At 56.4% G+C, this 15392-nt stretch overlaps 6 protein-coding genes across 6 annotated transcripts; 2 read left to right on the top strand and 4 right to left on the bottom strand.

Moving 5' to 3' along the window:
* Window positions 1-163: 163 nt before the first annotated feature.
* PG985_011821 (uncharacterized protein) lies at window positions 164-3967 on the bottom strand (the record flags this gene model as incomplete). Its single annotated transcript, XM_066831588.1, has 9 exons — window positions 164-1419; window positions 1475-1900; window positions 1957-2208; window positions 2259-2351; window positions 2411-2606; window positions 2818-2952; window positions 3005-3476; window positions 3525-3562; window positions 3698-3967. 9 exons carry the CDS (start codon window positions 3965-3967, stop codon window positions 164-166), a joined length of 3138 nt encoding a protein of 1045 aa, XP_066679638.1.
* Window positions 3968-4496: 529 nt separating this feature from the next.
* PG985_011820 (alpha/beta-hydrolase) lies at window positions 4497-5497 on the bottom strand (the record flags this gene model as incomplete). The annotated part of the gene is made up of 2 exons (XM_066831587.1): window positions 4497-4946; window positions 5027-5497. The coding sequence occupies 2 exons, from the start codon at window positions 5495-5497 to the stop codon at window positions 4497-4499; spliced, it is 921 nt and encodes a 306-aa protein (XP_066679637.1).
* Window positions 5498-6420: 923 nt separating this feature from the next.
* Window positions 6421-7159, bottom strand: PG985_011819 (uncharacterized protein; the record flags this gene model as incomplete). Its single annotated transcript, XM_066831586.1, has 2 exons — window positions 6421-6669; window positions 6722-7159. The coding sequence occupies 2 exons, from the start codon at window positions 7157-7159 to the stop codon at window positions 6421-6423; spliced, it is 687 nt and encodes a 228-aa protein (XP_066679636.1).
* A 2157-nt stretch (window positions 7160-9316) lies between these two features.
* On the bottom strand, window positions 9317-9912 carry PG985_011818 (uncharacterized protein; the record flags this gene model as incomplete). The annotated part of the gene is made up of 2 exons (XM_066831585.1): window positions 9317-9446; window positions 9515-9912. 2 exons carry the CDS (start codon window positions 9910-9912, stop codon window positions 9317-9319), a joined length of 528 nt encoding a protein of 175 aa, XP_066679635.1.
* Window positions 9913-11054: 1142 nt separating this feature from the next.
* PG985_011817 (uncharacterized protein) lies at window positions 11055-12506 on the top strand (the record flags this gene model as incomplete). The annotated part of the gene is made up of 1 exon (XM_066831584.1): window positions 11055-12506. One exon carries the CDS (start codon window positions 11055-11057, stop codon window positions 12504-12506), a length of 1452 nt encoding a protein of 483 aa, XP_066679634.1.
* A 672-nt stretch (window positions 12507-13178) lies between these two features.
* Window positions 13179-15308, top strand: PG985_011816 (uncharacterized protein; the record flags this gene model as incomplete). The annotated part of the gene is made up of 4 exons (XM_066831583.1): window positions 13179-13239; window positions 13307-13653; window positions 13726-14709; window positions 14778-15308. The coding sequence occupies 4 exons, from the start codon at window positions 13179-13181 to the stop codon at window positions 15306-15308; spliced, it is 1923 nt and encodes a 640-aa protein (XP_066679633.1).
* Window positions 15309-15392: the final 84 nt, after the last annotated feature.

Below are 15392 nucleotides of genomic sequence, written 5' to 3'. Positions count from 1 at the left end.
AATGCGCGACTGCTGTCACCTCGAGGTGCTATATGCGTTTTTAAGATCGGAAGGTTAGATTCGTTCTTCTGTCAGCAGATGAGGACCCCAGAAGAAGATCCGGAGGGACGATTAAGAAGCAGAACCGCGCTTCAGATCGCCGTGAGAGACCATATCAGCCACTTCAAGCATACCCCAACCTCTCCTCCGTCCACCCCGGCCGCAAATACCCACTTTCGAACCAAAAATCATACCCCGTCTCATGCACATAATCCACATTCCACTCGACCTCCATTTCCGCCCCCTCGCTGCTCTGGCTACACACCGTGACGGCGATCGTGTTCTCCCCATCGTAGTCCAAGACCCCCGGCGGCACGGGGAAGTCGACCTGGTGCCCGAGGTACGGGTTGAAGCGGCCGTACTGGTACCCGTTCACAAACAGCAGCGCGCGCAGCCGGTTCGAGGGGTCGTCCCGGGCCGTCAGGCGGAAGGAGATGGACACGTCGAGACCCGCGGGGACGGAGAGCGGGACGACGGTGCGGAAGACGCGGATGCCGGCGCCCGGGACGGACAGGCTCGATCCGGTGGATGTGGTGGCGGGCCAGGCAGAGTCGTCGTAGCCGGGGAGATGCATACCCACGCGCTCGGCGTAGAGGCCGCCCTCGTTCAGGGGCCCGCGGACGGGGTCGAGCAACAGGTCGTGGCGGCCCGCGGTACCGGCGATCTTCCACTCGGTGAAGGAGTACGAGTCCGGGCCCAAGAGTGTGGCGTTCGTGATGCCGCGCGGGTTGAGCGCCTCGGCCCGCTGGTCGTGGCCCGAGTTGTCCATGACGACGACCAGCACGTTCTCCTCGCCCTCCTCGGCTAGGGTCGCGTTCGCGAACGAGAAGGTCTGGGCGGCGCGGTCGAGATACGACAAGCCCAGCCACGAGCCGATGAAGTGCGAGTTGAGCCAGGCTGAGTAGCCGAATGCGGTGCCGCCTGTGATGTTCAGGAAGACGCCCGTTGGCGGTTCTGCGGTGCTGGGGAAGGTGGCGCGGTAGATGTGGGTTCCGACGTGGATATCGTAGTCGTCCACGTATAGAACCGGGTTGTTAAGAGCCGGAACGGTCGGGTTCGAGGTGTTGGTGTGGTTAGCCGTGACCCAGGCCGCGCTCGTGGCGGAGTAGTTGGCTTGGGTCTCGGGGAGGCTGTCGGCCACCTTCCATCCGTCGAGGGCGGGCAAGGAGAACGTCGGCGACGCCGTGCCTCCCACTGTCGCGGTCAAGACGCCGTTGTTTTTCGAATTGATGGCGACGTCCTTGCCGTTCCAGTTCAAGGAGCACACGTCTTTGGGGGCGAAGACGGAGACGGTCGTCGCGTTGGCAATGTCTCCCGTAAGCTTCAGCGTACTTCCCTCAATGGTGGCAGACCGGACCAGATATGGACCATGGACAAGGACTGATAGGATTTGATGTTAGCAACTTACCCACCGTCAATATACTTTATAACTCACTTGTTTCGTTCCCAGTAGCCAACGGGTCATTACTCAACGCCGGCGACCAAAAGCGGTAAGCCGCCGACCGATCCAGCAGCACTACACGTGACCCATCGTCCAACTCGACGAGGCTCATTCCCGCCTTCTGCATGAACGACACCGTCGTCGCGTTCGATCCCTCTTGGTCGTCGCTGAACACTTTCACGTTGGCGCATCCCCCGCAGGATACAAGCTTGGCGGACGTGGCGCCCTCGACGCTAAACTCGGCGGACTCGCCCGTCGGGACCCAGAGGGTCAGGACCTCCTTCCCGTCGACGATGGAGTAGGTAAGAACCTCGGCGGTAGAGTAAAGGAGCTTCTTGGACCCGAACTTGAAATCGGTGACGAGAATTTTGGCTTGGTGGCCGCTGAGGGTGATTGAGCTGCCGTGTTGGGGTATCGTTACTGTATCGTGGAGGTAAGCCCTTGGCACTTAAGGCAGATCATGACTTGGGACTCACTGGCTCCCCTTGATGTGTTTACCTGGAGTTTGCAAGTCTCAGGGCTTGGCGACGTCGAGTCGGCATGCATTACCACGTAGAACGCCGCACCTGTGTCAGGGTTCCGGAGCTCCGAGGTGGCAATGGATGGATTGTCTGTGTATTCGGTGTTCTGGGTTCTCGTTAGTAATGTAACGTGATCTAAGAGCATTCCGTCGTGGCGTATAGTTACGTTTCCGATGCGATTTGTGAGGGCTAAATCCTTGGCAACTACTGCATGTCAGCTAGTAATCATGACGGTCCATCTGATGTGGAATCCTCACTTCGCGTGAACTGAGTTAGGATCTTGGTCTCGTAGTACTTGTCGCCGATGATTCGGTTCTCGGAGATGGGAGAGGAATAGTCATAGCTTGTGGCTGTAGCCGAAGTTAGCCTGAATACTCATTGCGTGACATTGCCTAGAATTGTGCCTTACCGACAACTGGGGCGGCGTGCCAGCCCCATGATGTACCGCCAAAGAGCATGTATAGCGAGATCGCGCTGACTCTCTGGTAGATCAGGTTACGGTAGAACAAGTTGGCAAAGTCGACACCGATGTCTTCCGGGCAGCCACCCCGGGGTCCACCCCACGGGTTGTAGGAGCCGCCCTGGAACTCGGGCATAAAGTTGGGCTGGGAGCTATGCAAGCCGTAAGCTGATGCTCACTGTTCGTCATGGTGGGGCTGACTTACGGAGACTGCACGGTGAAATAGCTACCGGTCCTCCTGTGTCAGCGTGTGTACCAGGGTTACGAGCAAACCTTACTCACTCATAGTAATTGATAGTTTGCTTTATAGGTAGTTCGTTAGTGTCCAGCACTAAAATTGGGTGTAACAGACTTACATAAGCGACGTATTCCCCATTAGTTCCGGTGCACTCGCTCAAGTTGCAAGACCAGCACGAAGGGTAGCTGTCGAGACCTACGACATCGACATTCCCGGTAGCGTTGGAAAAGTCTCTGGACCAGGAGTAGCCATTCTAAGCTCCGTCAGTAAAACCTACTCCACAGTCCACAGTGCACTGGACTCACCATATTTGGCAAGTTGTGAGTCAGGGGCACATCAATCCCATTCTCCCTAGCCGTCTCTCCAAGGAGCTCCATGTACTCCTGCACCGGCACATTGTCCGTCCGGTTAGCGATGTCGATCCACTGGTTCCCCAGCTCATTCTCGATCTGGAAGAGCACGACGTTCCCGCCGTTCGTGACGAGGTGCGGCGCGATGATGCGCGAGATCTCGCCCATGTACGGCTTCCAGGCCGCGGTGTAGCGGGGGTCGTTGTCGCGCAGCGCGCCGTAGGCGCCGGTCGTCACCCAGAGGGGGAACCCGCCCGCGTTGGCCTCGGCGTTGACGTAGGGGCCCGGGCGGATGATCATGTACATGCCGAGTTCTTTGGCCAGGGTCATGATGGAGGTGAAGTTGTGGGCGCCCGTCTCGAAGTCGAGGACGCCCGGTTGGGGGTTGTGGTAGCCCCAGTGGTTGTAGATGGAGAAGGCATTGAAGCTGATCGGTTAGTTGCTGAACCGTACCAAGATAGATATCTCCACATACCCAGCGGCTCGGACCTTCTCGAGCAGGTCTCGCCATAGCTCCGGTCTAGCATGGTCAGTCAGTCAAGTCTGCATACTATGATGTAAGTGAAGCTTACACGGGGTACCGCCAGTAATGAAACTGTTCAGGTTAGCAAAGATTCACGAAAACGTTGGGAAGAAAGGTCTTTATACCTCTCCGGAAAAGACAAACAGTCTCTCGCCGTTGATCATGAAACTGTGATGGTCCCTACGCCGCATTAGCTTGATACACACGTGCAGATGGCGTGGCGGTAGTCGACATAAGGGTAAGGTTAGAGTTGGCGTCTGTCTCACGTACCATTCGACAACTTTATTCAGCCCGTTGTCGTGCACCGGCCAATCAGTGATGGCATCTTGTCCAAGAACGGAAACAAGCGAGACGGCCAGGCCCAGTAGGCCCGACAAACCCCTGAGCGACACCATGGCGAGTGAACCTTCGAGCCGCAAGGTTCGTATGTTCTGTAAGGGTTGAGTTTACCCAAACTTGTTTTCTTACTTCAAAGCCAATGTGAACGGGCAGCTGGTCGACTTTAACCAAAACCCCAACTTGCATCGTCATCGCTGAAGTTTAGGTGCCCCACATGCAGGCCTGTTGGGTGCGGAGTTCATAGCTGAATTTGGAGAAGAGGGGAGCCGGTTTCCCCACGACACTACTGCGGATACTTGTCAGTTGCTCCCGATTCGCGGGGTAATTCGCTGCCGAGGCCGTGTCAGCGATGGTATCCTACTTTGACCGCCTGAATACCCGGGAGGATGGCTCGCACCCCTGCCCGCTCATTGAAATGGACATCGTGGGGCGAAGCGAGGCCGACTGGTCTAGATGCGTCAGAGTTATTGGGACATGTGTGCATTGACGTGTGCCTAGCACCGTGGGGTATTCTATGTACGTGGAATCAACCATTCCATCACTATCCGACCTGGTGCCGTGTCATATTCATTTGCCCGGCAACCCCTACAATCCAAAGAACGCCATATCATCCTCTCCCCGAATCGGCACCGTGTGCCCAACCCCCAACGCATAAACCCCCTGCACCTCCGCCGACCACGTCGTCGTCGTATATCCCGCGAGCGGAAAGTCTGCCTTCACTGACTTCGGCTGATCCACGTCCAGCCCAAACACGCCCGTCCACTGCTTGGCCGTCTCGTTGTAGTTGGGCGGCAGCAGCGCCGCGTCCGCGCTGCCGTGGTAGATCTGCATCCGCGGGCGCGCGCCCGCGTAGCCGGGATACATGTCGTGCACGATATTGGCCCATTGTGACGACGTCGCGTGCGACTCGCCTTGGGAGCAGGTGCTGTTCCAGGCGTCGACGAGGCCGGTGGCGGAGGCGAAGCAGCCCGCGGCGACGCCGGAGTAGACGATGGCGGCTTGGAAGAGGTCGGGGTAGGTCGCGGCCATGACGTTCTTTTGTTGGGGTAATCGTCAGCAAGAGAAACAAACAGTATACCAATGTGGTGGGAAAGAAAACAAAAAGAGATACTCACAGCCATCATAGCCCCCGACGAAGACCCCGTCACAAACACCCTCGACGCGTCGCCCCCGTACTTCTGGAGCGCGTACCCGACCATGCTCGCGATGGACGCGCTGTCGCTGCCCCCGTTGTGCGTGAGCGACGCGCGGGACGAGACGTCCCAGCAGGTGCCCTGGTGGGGGCTCTCCGGGTAGACGACGACGAAGCCCTTGGCGTCGGCGAGCTGGGCGTAGGGCGAGCCGGCGAAGTAGGCCTCGGCTGTGCCGGCGCAGTAGTGGAGGGCGACGATGATGGCGGGCTTGGGCGCCAGCTGCGAGGGCACGTAGACGTACATCTTGGCCTTGCCGGTCGGGTCGGGGTACAGGTCCGTGACTTGCTGCAGGGTTGATTGGGGACCCGCTGCGGCCCTCGGTGTCAGGGGCGATGAGATCGCGGGGCCGCTCAGGAGCGCCAGGGTGGCGGCGGCTTGGAGGGAGAGCTTCATCTTGGCGTTCGTGGGGGGTTAAACGAAGCAATTGATGGCCGATTGATATTAACAAGAGACTATAACAGGAAGCTTGCCAAGTGCTTTCTTGGTCCGGAGGCATAGCTTGCCTTTATATAGTTTGCCATGGTTTCCATATGAACTGTCCGGAGCGCACTCCGACTCCCCACCCAGCACCCCTGGACTTATGCCCCACTGTCAGCAAATCTCGAGTCGCAAACCGTTGTATCCGCCCTGCATAGCTTATGGAGGCCGCGCCGCAGTCAAGACGCTTCCAGGCCTTTAGAAGTTCATCTTATTTGAATCCACTTTCGGGAGTGTCGTATATTCTGGGTAGGGAACCCCGTTCCAAAAGTAAGCACTTGGCCAATTGTGCCGGGATCTAAGCCCCGGCGCCTTACGGGCCAGACCTTGCTGCATTGTGTCTCCGGGAGATCCGCTCCCCCAGCCAGGAAGGGCAACTTCTGCGTGTGTCAAAGACAGGCCGGGGCATCCCGGTTTAAGCTTTGCCAGCAGAAGGAATGCGGGCGGAGCCGAAAAGGGGTTACTGTTCCCCTTAAAGATGGGCATTTCTTTTTTCTCTTTTACATCACTGAATTAATAATCATCGTGTACTCGTTATATCACGAATGCGAACCAGAATTGGCAAAAATGATTTGTTCATACATACAATATATACAGCGAATACAGAGTATTTAAAAGAGCGACTTTGACGTGAAGGAGATCAGCCACTTTAAGCAACAAACATTAGGCAGCTCCCCATCCTCAACTGTTGTCTCTCCCCTGTTGCTTCAACACCTCTACCCAAGGTCGTAAAACCAACTTGCTGTTCTTGGGCAAACTCCCCGGAGGATCTCAACAGCTACTCGCATCTTCCCTTGTGCCACAAAACCCCACTCGGCGAGGCTCTATCTCGTGTCGACTTAGTCAACCCAGCCCGTGAGGCGCTGGGAAATGTCGCTGACGTAGGTAGGCGTGGCGCCCATCCCGTCGCTGAGGTCGTTCTGGTTGACGGAGCCCGAGTTGTACTCGCGCAGGGCCGGGTAGATGGACTCCTCGCTCCACTGGTTGCCGAAGTCCTGGAGGTTGGCCTTGAAGTGGGTGGTGCCGCCGTTGACCATGGCCGAGATTTGGTCCTGTAGATTTGGTGATGATGAATCAACAACAAAGACCTACATATGCACATAACAAATTCATTCTGGGTTCCGTGTCACTACTACTTACCTGGCTCAGGCCCGTCTGCCCGGGGAAGCCCTGGCAGTTACTGCACTGCATGATGCCCGCCGTGGGGATCCCCTCGCCGGGGCTGAAGGTGGTCACGACCCCGACGTAGCCGTGGGACTCCTGCATGATGATGCCCAGGATGACGCGCTCGTCGACGCCGATGCTGGCGGCGGCGTTGCGGATGGCCACGTTGATGCGGCCGATGTCGTCCCAGGTGCTGCCCGCCTGGTTCATCGAGTTCTTGTTGGCGTCGAACATCTGGTCGAAGGTGAGCCAGCTACTCATCTTGGGGAAGTTCTGCCACGGGCCCGAGATGAGCTGCGGCGCCGACTGGATCGTGACCGTCTCGTTCTTGGGCGCCGCGGTGGGGGCGGCGGTGGCGCTGAGGGGGAGGAGGAAGCTGGCGGTGGCCAGGGCGAAGAGGTTGAGGGTGACCATTTTGAATGGGAAGTCTCGGTCAAAAAGGGTTTACTACTGGAAGATGGTAGGAAGAGAGGGCTGGATGAGTTATGGGAATTGCCTGAGGAGCAAGAGGAAATATCACGGCATCTGCGACTGGAAATACGGTCTTTATAGTCGAAGAATATCGCGATAACCTCATCATGGTCAGCAGTCCTAGATGCCTCTGTCGGAAGAGTCTCTGAATAAGTCCCCCTTTTTGGATGCAACCTTCCGGGATGGATGAGAAGTCATCATCCTCAGAGTGAGCAACACCAAGACAAGAATCTAGATCTAGGTGTTGCTTAGAATACCCACCTCATCACGTTCACATCTTGGTTCCATCACCTGGGTCTACTATCCAGGCATCGGCAAATGTAACAATAACTCACCGGCGCCCATGACGAATAGAAACGATATAAGGGCTGGCGGTCTGTGTGATTGCAACCACACCGTCGACGCATGATTCTCTTTCGGTTGCTTGCAAGGCTTACAGTCACTCTGGTAACATGCCATCGTTTCGAGGATCCCCTCCGTCACGTTCGGCATCCAATAATGTGAGGCCCTGGTGACAATACCCACCGAATCCTATTAGCAACCTAATTGGTTCCTGTATCACTTGTTCGCCGAATGCATAGGCGCTTGACCGGATCAAGATGGTGGTAATTCCCGCGCATAAAGGATCCGAATCCCTGGGAGAAGGAAACGACAATACATTTGTCTAAAATGCATAGCTCGGTCCAATTGCAGAGCAAGGTCTGGTGCCCGTTGCCAGTCACTCGGATTTTGAATCAAGCATTACTGGCAACTATGGGACTCAGGGGAAGGTCACGGTTGTTTCATCTGAGCCGCAGGATGGCCGGGCCCAAACGGGCCAGGTGTTGAGTGGTAGATGCCGCATATGGATGACCGCTAGTAGAGAAAGGGGTGCATTCGGCGTCAGCTTTCCCCCCAATTCTGCATAAGCCTTACCGCCGATCTCCCATAAACCTCTCAGCTGGCCCGACTGACTCAGCACCCGCCGGGGGTTCCATACCGAACCGGATGGGGATTACTGAACCTCGAATAAGCAGGCAGACCTCCTTTAGGCCAATAGGGGGCCTTTCCAGTCATCTGTTTTGACCCATGCCTTTGGTAACTGTAACCCCCCTTCAGAATTGAAGTTGTCAATAGTCTGCTGACCTTGCATGTATTTACCGCTTTTCAAGCGAAGCTATGCGGCACTTTGATATTTTCTTTTCAATTGACACCTCTGAGATAGTGAGTGTGTCCTTAGTAAGACAATCAGATCACTGGCAGCGTAGATTATCCTGAGGTTGCATTGAGGGAGAAATCCTGTCACCGGGTTCGTGGGTTTTTGGAAAGGGGAAGCCCTCTTACCGTCGATGGAAAAGGCTTCTTCCAGCTTGAATGACAGAGTTGAACTTTCGTACTTGGCACTCGATGCTTCATACTGATCGTACGACGATCCTTAAGCTCGGAAGTTTCTTCACGCGCGAAAACGGGGCGAACAAATTGTATGTTACACTCACTGAAGAAGCTTCAATGTTCCCGATGCAGACATGTTCTTGGGAGTATTGCCAGTACCTACCCAGGCATCCTTCCATATAAGGTAAATGTTTCCAGAGCCAGTCAGCGTCTACGACCGCAATAGGTAGCAGAATGCGACCTGGCGCGCTTACTAAAAGTCTCTCTCCGCTCGCAATAGCGCCCGATGCAGGCCAACATCGCCATCGGCGTGGCGGGAATTGTTTCGTTCGAGGGTAAGCACTATTTTTTAATTCGTTTCTCGTACAGTGAACTGCCATATTGTCTGCCGCGAGCAGAGTTTAGGAGCCCGCATAGTCAATGGCGTTCTGTGGGCCTTACTAGGGGCACATGGAGAGATTGTATGTATCCAACTGTAAAGACTGTATTTGATGGAATGAGGCAGCATCCACCATCTCAGTGTAAACCTATGTAAAAGCGAAGAAAAGAAGTGATAACCTTTGAAATACCCCTGAATGACCGTGCCCAATGCAAACCCCTGACTCCTGACATAATCTCAACACACCAGACAACACAAAAGGGGCCACAGAAATTGCGCCCGCTCACTTGTGCTTAAGTATCCCATATATACCAGGCCATGAGAAGTGATTCTCGCCTAAGAGTGGCAATCTAAGGCTTCTTCGCGTTCCAGTAGTCACGCTGCTCCTCGCAGACCTTGACGGCCGTCTTGTGGCCAGCATCGACGGTGCCGCCCATGTGCTCGCAAGCCTTGTTGGCGTTCTTGCGCTCCTTGACACACCTAAGTCCAGTCAGTATTTGTTAATTTGGGAGAAGGGGTAAGTGAGTGAGAATAAGAAAAAGACTTACTTGCGGTAGCCGTCGAGGCACTTCTTCTTGATGTCCTTGCGCTTCTTCTCGTCCTTGGACTTGTCAAAGTCGCCGCGGCTGGAGCTGGGGCAGGCGCTCTGGCCCTCGTGCGCCTTCTTGGTGGCCTCGCTCATCTTCTTCTTGTTGTCGTCGTACTTCTTCTGCCCGTCCTTGTCGTCGTTGCCGGGACGGCGGGCATTGCAGGTCTCGCCGTCGCGCGCGAACAGGACCTCGACCGCCCGCTTGGTGAAGTCGAACTCGGTGGCCGCGGCGCCGTAGTCTTCGGCGCTGCGGGCGGCCAGGAGGTCGCCGTTGATGGGCTCGGCGGCGGGGGCGGCGGAGATGAGGGCCGGGGACGCGAGGAGGAGGAGGGAGACGAGTTGGGTGGTGAACTGCATTTTGATGGAGGGGGAAGTTGTTCTGGGTTATAGGTAGAGAAGAAGTTAGGGGGTTTGAAGTGTGAAGAGATGGAGGTAGTAGTAGATGGTGTTTGTTGCTGAGTGCTGGTTTGATGCTGAGATGAGTTAGGAGTTTAGGAGACTTCTTTCGACTATATATATTCGTGAGGACCTCACATGGACACGCTCTTCAGGCATAACTCAACACCACGAACACGAGACTGGAGTAAGCAGCTCCGGATATTCGTCATCAATGTAAACAAAAAGAAATATACACTCAATGTGAAGATCTAAGGATTCAATGGGCCGTTGGCTGTATTGCAGATCTCTGTAAGACCTCTCTACCCTGACAACTACCAAGTGTAGATTATTGCATATCATTGCCAACAAGTCTTCTCTATAAATAGATGCACAGATGAAACGATAGTCTTCTTCCTTAGCTGCGAGCTACTGTACCTGCGAGGAGGAGTCAAGAACCACATATCACGAAAGGTGCTAACCCCCGGACTTGGCGCCCGGCACCGCAAAGGCTTATGCTGATCGCTTGCTTATTAAATGGGTCGCCAAAGGGCCCGTGGTCCTATTCGCTGCCATGAGTGCCTTGAAATAGCTTCCGCCCAGCCGTCGTTCCACAGTTCCACATATTGTGCAGTTCGTTTTGTGAAGGGAATCACTACCGTTGGGAACTTTTGCTTACTGGGTTAGGTAGTAAGCCTACTATAGATCATTTCCCATTCTTGATTGGAATTACTAATGAGTTCCGGCGCAGGATGTAGCTTGGGTGGGTTCTTTTCCTCATCAGGATTTGCTTACTGGTCTTTGGTGGCTGTGGTGAAGGCAGGACCGGCCTGTGTTCAGCTGCGAGTCCACTATCCCCACCAAAACAAGGCAAGTCCCAACTTTGCGGGGCAACAGCCCAGCCAAAAGGAAAGAAGTAGGTAAGCAATCAAGAACACTTCATCCAAGTGTGCGCCGCCTACGCCTCAATTCTGTGACGAAGCCTGGGGCCGTCTGACGTCTCGCGCTCCTCGGGACAGAGTCCACAAGCCTCATATACACACTGGCAGTCGGTTGCCGCTCTCCAGCCATTCAACGTCTTCTTTTCAGTTTCCTCTTCAAGAAAACATCAAGTAAACTGGACGATGCACCGCGCTCTCCTCCTCCCCGAAATCGTCGCCGCTATTGTCAAGTCCGAGAGCGGCGCGCCGGGCTATCTTTTCACTTGCCTCTTCGTCAACCGCCTCTTTTCCGAAGAAGCCTGCCGGCTCCTGTGGTACGGCTGCGGTTCCCGTTACAATTCTGCCACTGCGGGCCATGTCACCCCGGGCATCTGCCGGCTCGCCGAGATCAGCCAGCGCAGCCGGCAGCGCGCCCAGGTCTACGCAAACTTCATCCATATTCTGGTCTTTGCTGAGCCGGATGAAACTTGGCCCTACGGAGATGAGGCCAAATGGCACAGTCATCTCGCTTGCTTGCAGTACCCGCAGCTCGAAGAACTGGACTTTTACGAGTCGCCCGAAGCTTCCACGCTGAATAAAGCCGATGTGGTCATCCGCTATGCGCAACCCAGCTTGCGCACCTTTGGGCTTCACACAGGGAGTGGACTTTCAGACGCATTCTTGGATGAGCTGCGAACGCACTGTCCTCAATTGCAGCAGCTCACACTGTCATCCATCGACAACACTATGACGCAGGATGGCCTGCTACGATTTCTCCGCTCGCAGGCCTCGTTGCAGTGTCTCATGCTGGATACTGGTTTCCAGCGCCTCTGGACAAAAGAAGCATTCCACGCCGCCGCACAGTACTCAAATTTGGAGTTGCTACGTCTCCATGATATCCAGGACGACTGGATCCGAGGGGAGCAGCGCATGTTCCCCGCCCTAAAGCACCTATACACCCGCATCACGCCTGAAGGGCTAGGTCTGCTGAGCCGTCACGTCCCGGGCCTCGCCACGCTGCAGGTAACGATGCCGTCTTCTTGTACTAGCATCGAGCCCTTTGTCAACTACCCGCAACTGAAAGACCTGGTCGTGTCATATGACGACGGCGCCATACTTCAAAAGACGGACCTACTACTCATTGCCGAGAACTGCCCAGACCTTCAGCGCCTCGTGATAGGCGACGCGTGTCCGCCGCGGGCTGAGGGTCTGGATGATTCGATGATGGAGAAGATCGCACAAGGACTGCCTCGAATCAAGGAGTTCAAGTTGTATTATAAGGTCGACACGGGCAACGAGCCCCTCACACTACAATCAATCAAATCGCTTGGTCGTCATTGCCCGAATCTGAAGGAACTTGACTTGTCCTGTATCTCGATCGACTGGGAAGAAGGTGATAACAGCACAATATCGGATAGCATCTGGTCTTTGGGTCTATTATTGCACAGAGACCATGTCCCGCTGTGGCCTGAAGACTACGATCCCGAATCGGATAATGACGATGGAACCCATGTTTCCAAGGAGGATATTGCGCACATGGCGGAGCGTTTTGCTTGCCGGTTTCCGAGTATGGAATATTTCAACCTCGATGGTGGTGGAGAGGGCGAGGAAGAGCTCAATGACAGATTGGGCGATATCGTACAGGAAAGGGTGTGAAGAGAGCAGAGCGGACGGTTCCTTGGATGCGCACCCTCGGGCACGCTACCTGGTCGAGGCAGTCCATGCCGTGTATAGAGACTATGAGAAATGATATATAGCTATACGGATATCCTCAGATACGGAACCTAAGGAGATACTACGATCCTGGGTAAATATACAGTGATTGTAAAGACAAACTCCTATCAAATGCCTACCGATTTACTTTCCACATGCGTCCAACCACGTCTCGCACCCTTCTTAACCGACCGCCGACATATCGTGCGACTCTATTTTGCCCCTTATTGGGCGTAAATATGCATTGTCAATCAAAACTCGCTATAAATGGCCAAGATATTCCTGTTGTTGTTGCTGCCCGCCTGCCTGCATCAAGCCAAGAAACCAACCGCAGGCTGCGGGGTTCTCGTCCGCCCGCCCGGGATGTGCAACATCCCGCTCCTTACATCCGCCGTGCATGGTTGGGGTAACACGCCACTTTCACAGGGCCAACTCGGAAGGATGTCGCGAAACACCCCGCCTTGTAGTTCCTCCGAGGCTTCATGCTACTGTGGGCTTTACGATGACTGCCACTTCCCCATGGGGCGCCCCGCGTGGATTTAAACTGCGTAGGGCCCCTCGGCAATGACTGACTCAGAGACGAACAATTTCCATACATGAGAGATTAGGTTCACCATGGTGATCTATAATGAGCTACCGAGCACCCTAAAGGAGGTCGACGTGATCATTGCCGGAGGTAAGCTCAAAATCACTACCACCGCAAAAACAAACAGCCAACTAACCCCCCTTTTTCCCGCTCGCAGGCGGCACAACGGCCTGCGTCGTCGCCTCGCGACTGGCCGCCGCCGACCCGGGCCTGTCGGTCCTCGTCATCGAGAGCGGCCGCGACAACTACGGCGTCCCCGCCGTCACGCACCCGCTGCTGTGGCGCGAGAACTACAAGCAGGACGAGCAGCAGCGGGTCTACCACCACGTGGCCCGGCCCGAGAACCAGCTCGCGGACCGCGAGTCCGTCGTCACCGTGGGCCACACCCTGGGCGGCGGCTCGTCGGTCAACCTCATGATGTACATGCGGGCGCAGAAATGCGACTTTGACTCGTGGGGCACGCCGGGCTGGACGTCGGACGAGTTGAGGCCGTTTATCAAGAAGGTAAGCCCACATTTCCTCCCCTGCATAGATAGCCCGTTCAAAAATAGCTAAACCCAACTTTGTATCGGTCAGTGGGAGACGTATCACGGCCTCGGTAACCCGGACGACCACGGCTACGACGGCCCCGTCCAGGTCTCCAGCGGCACCTACCGCTCCGAGGTGGCCGAGGACGACTTCATCCAGGCCATGAAGCAGCTGGGCTACGACGAGCCCCCGGACCTCCAGGACTTCCACTCCATCGGCGTCTCGCGCATCATGAAGTACATCTCCCCCGACGGTCGGCGGCAGGACGCAGCGCACACCTACCTACATCCCCTGCTACAGGGCGGTAAGCATCCCAACCTCCACGTCCTGGTCGAGACCCAAGTCGTCCGCGTCCTCTTCGACGGCGATCGGCGGGCGTCGGGGGTCGAGTTCCGCCCCAACCCGGCGACCCAACCATCATCATCCGCCGAGACGTCGTCCAACAAGACCACTACTCGGTCCGTAGCCGCCAAGAAACTCGTCGTCCTCTCCTGCGGGACCCTAGGCTCGCCCCCGATCCTAGAACGCTCCGGCGTCGGCGACCCTGCCGTCCTCGAACGGGCCAGCGGCGGCAGCGTGCCGCTCGTGGCCGCCCTGCCGGGCGTGGGCCACGACTTCCAGGACCACACCATCAGCCTGTACCCGTACCAAGCCGACCTGCCGCCCGACAGCACCGCAGACGGCGTGCACGACGGCAGCGAGGAGGGGATCGCGGCGCTGCTGGCCAGCGGCGACAAGAGGCTGGGCTGGAACGGCATCGACGCGTCGTCCAAGCTGCGGCCGACCGCCGCTGAAGTTAAAGCGCTGGGGCCGCGCTTCGAGGCCGTCTGGGACCGGGACTTCCGCGACGAGCCCGGCAAGCCGCTGGTCTCGATGCTGTTCCACGCGGGGTCGCTCGTCCACCAGGCGGCGGAGGCGGACGCGGGCGAGAAGCAGCGGGTCATTGGGGGTCGGTCCAAGACGGCGGCGGTGGGGTCGCAGTACTTTACTATTGATGTTTTCTCGTCGTATCCTTATTCCCGTGGCCATGTGGTAAGTAGATCCAAGAAAGCCCAAGTAATGCCCGAGTTTGACGTTGACGGTTGACTGACACCCACCAGCACATCACAGGCAGCTCGCTCGATGACCCCCTGGACTTCAAGACGGGCTACCTGAGCGACGAGGCCGAGTTCGACCTCAAGACGCACGTGTGGGGCTACAAGAAGCAGCGCGAGGTGGCGCGGCGCATGAAGAGCCAGCGGGGCGAGCTTGCGCTTCGAGTTCCCTCCTTCGCTGCCGGCTCCACCGCAGCCTTTCCCTCCGTCGAAGAGGGCAGCGATGCTGCGGCTGCATCGACCGAGAAGGGGGAGATTCGGTACGAGGCCCCGGACGAGGTGGTCATCGAGAAGTGGCTCCGGGACAACATGTCGACGTGCTGGCACGGCCTTGGGACGTGCAAGATGGCGCCCCGGGAGGCGATGGGCGTCGTGGATGCGGACTTGGGCGTGCACGGGGTGCGGGGGTTGAAGGTGGCGGACTTGAGTATCGTGCCGGAGAACGTGGCTGTCAATACCATGAGTACGGCGCTGACGGTGGGCGAGAAGGCAGCGGATATCTTCATCCGGGAGCTGGGTCTTTCGAGGGCTGCTTGAGTGTAGCCTGGCGGTCTGTCAAGAGGAAATGAGTCCATACGACAGGAGTAGTAATAAACCATTTTACGAGTGGAAAACACAGCA

The sequence above is a fragment of the Apiospora marii genome, assembly GCF_038362585.1.
Source record: "Apiospora marii strain CBS 49790 chromosome Unknown utg000009l_segment0_segment0, whole genome shotgun sequence".
In the NCBI taxonomy this organism is placed as follows: domain Eukaryota; kingdom Fungi; phylum Ascomycota; class Sordariomycetes; order Amphisphaeriales; family Apiosporaceae; genus Apiospora; species Apiospora marii.
This window is presented reverse-complemented; position numbering and strand designations above follow the sequence as displayed.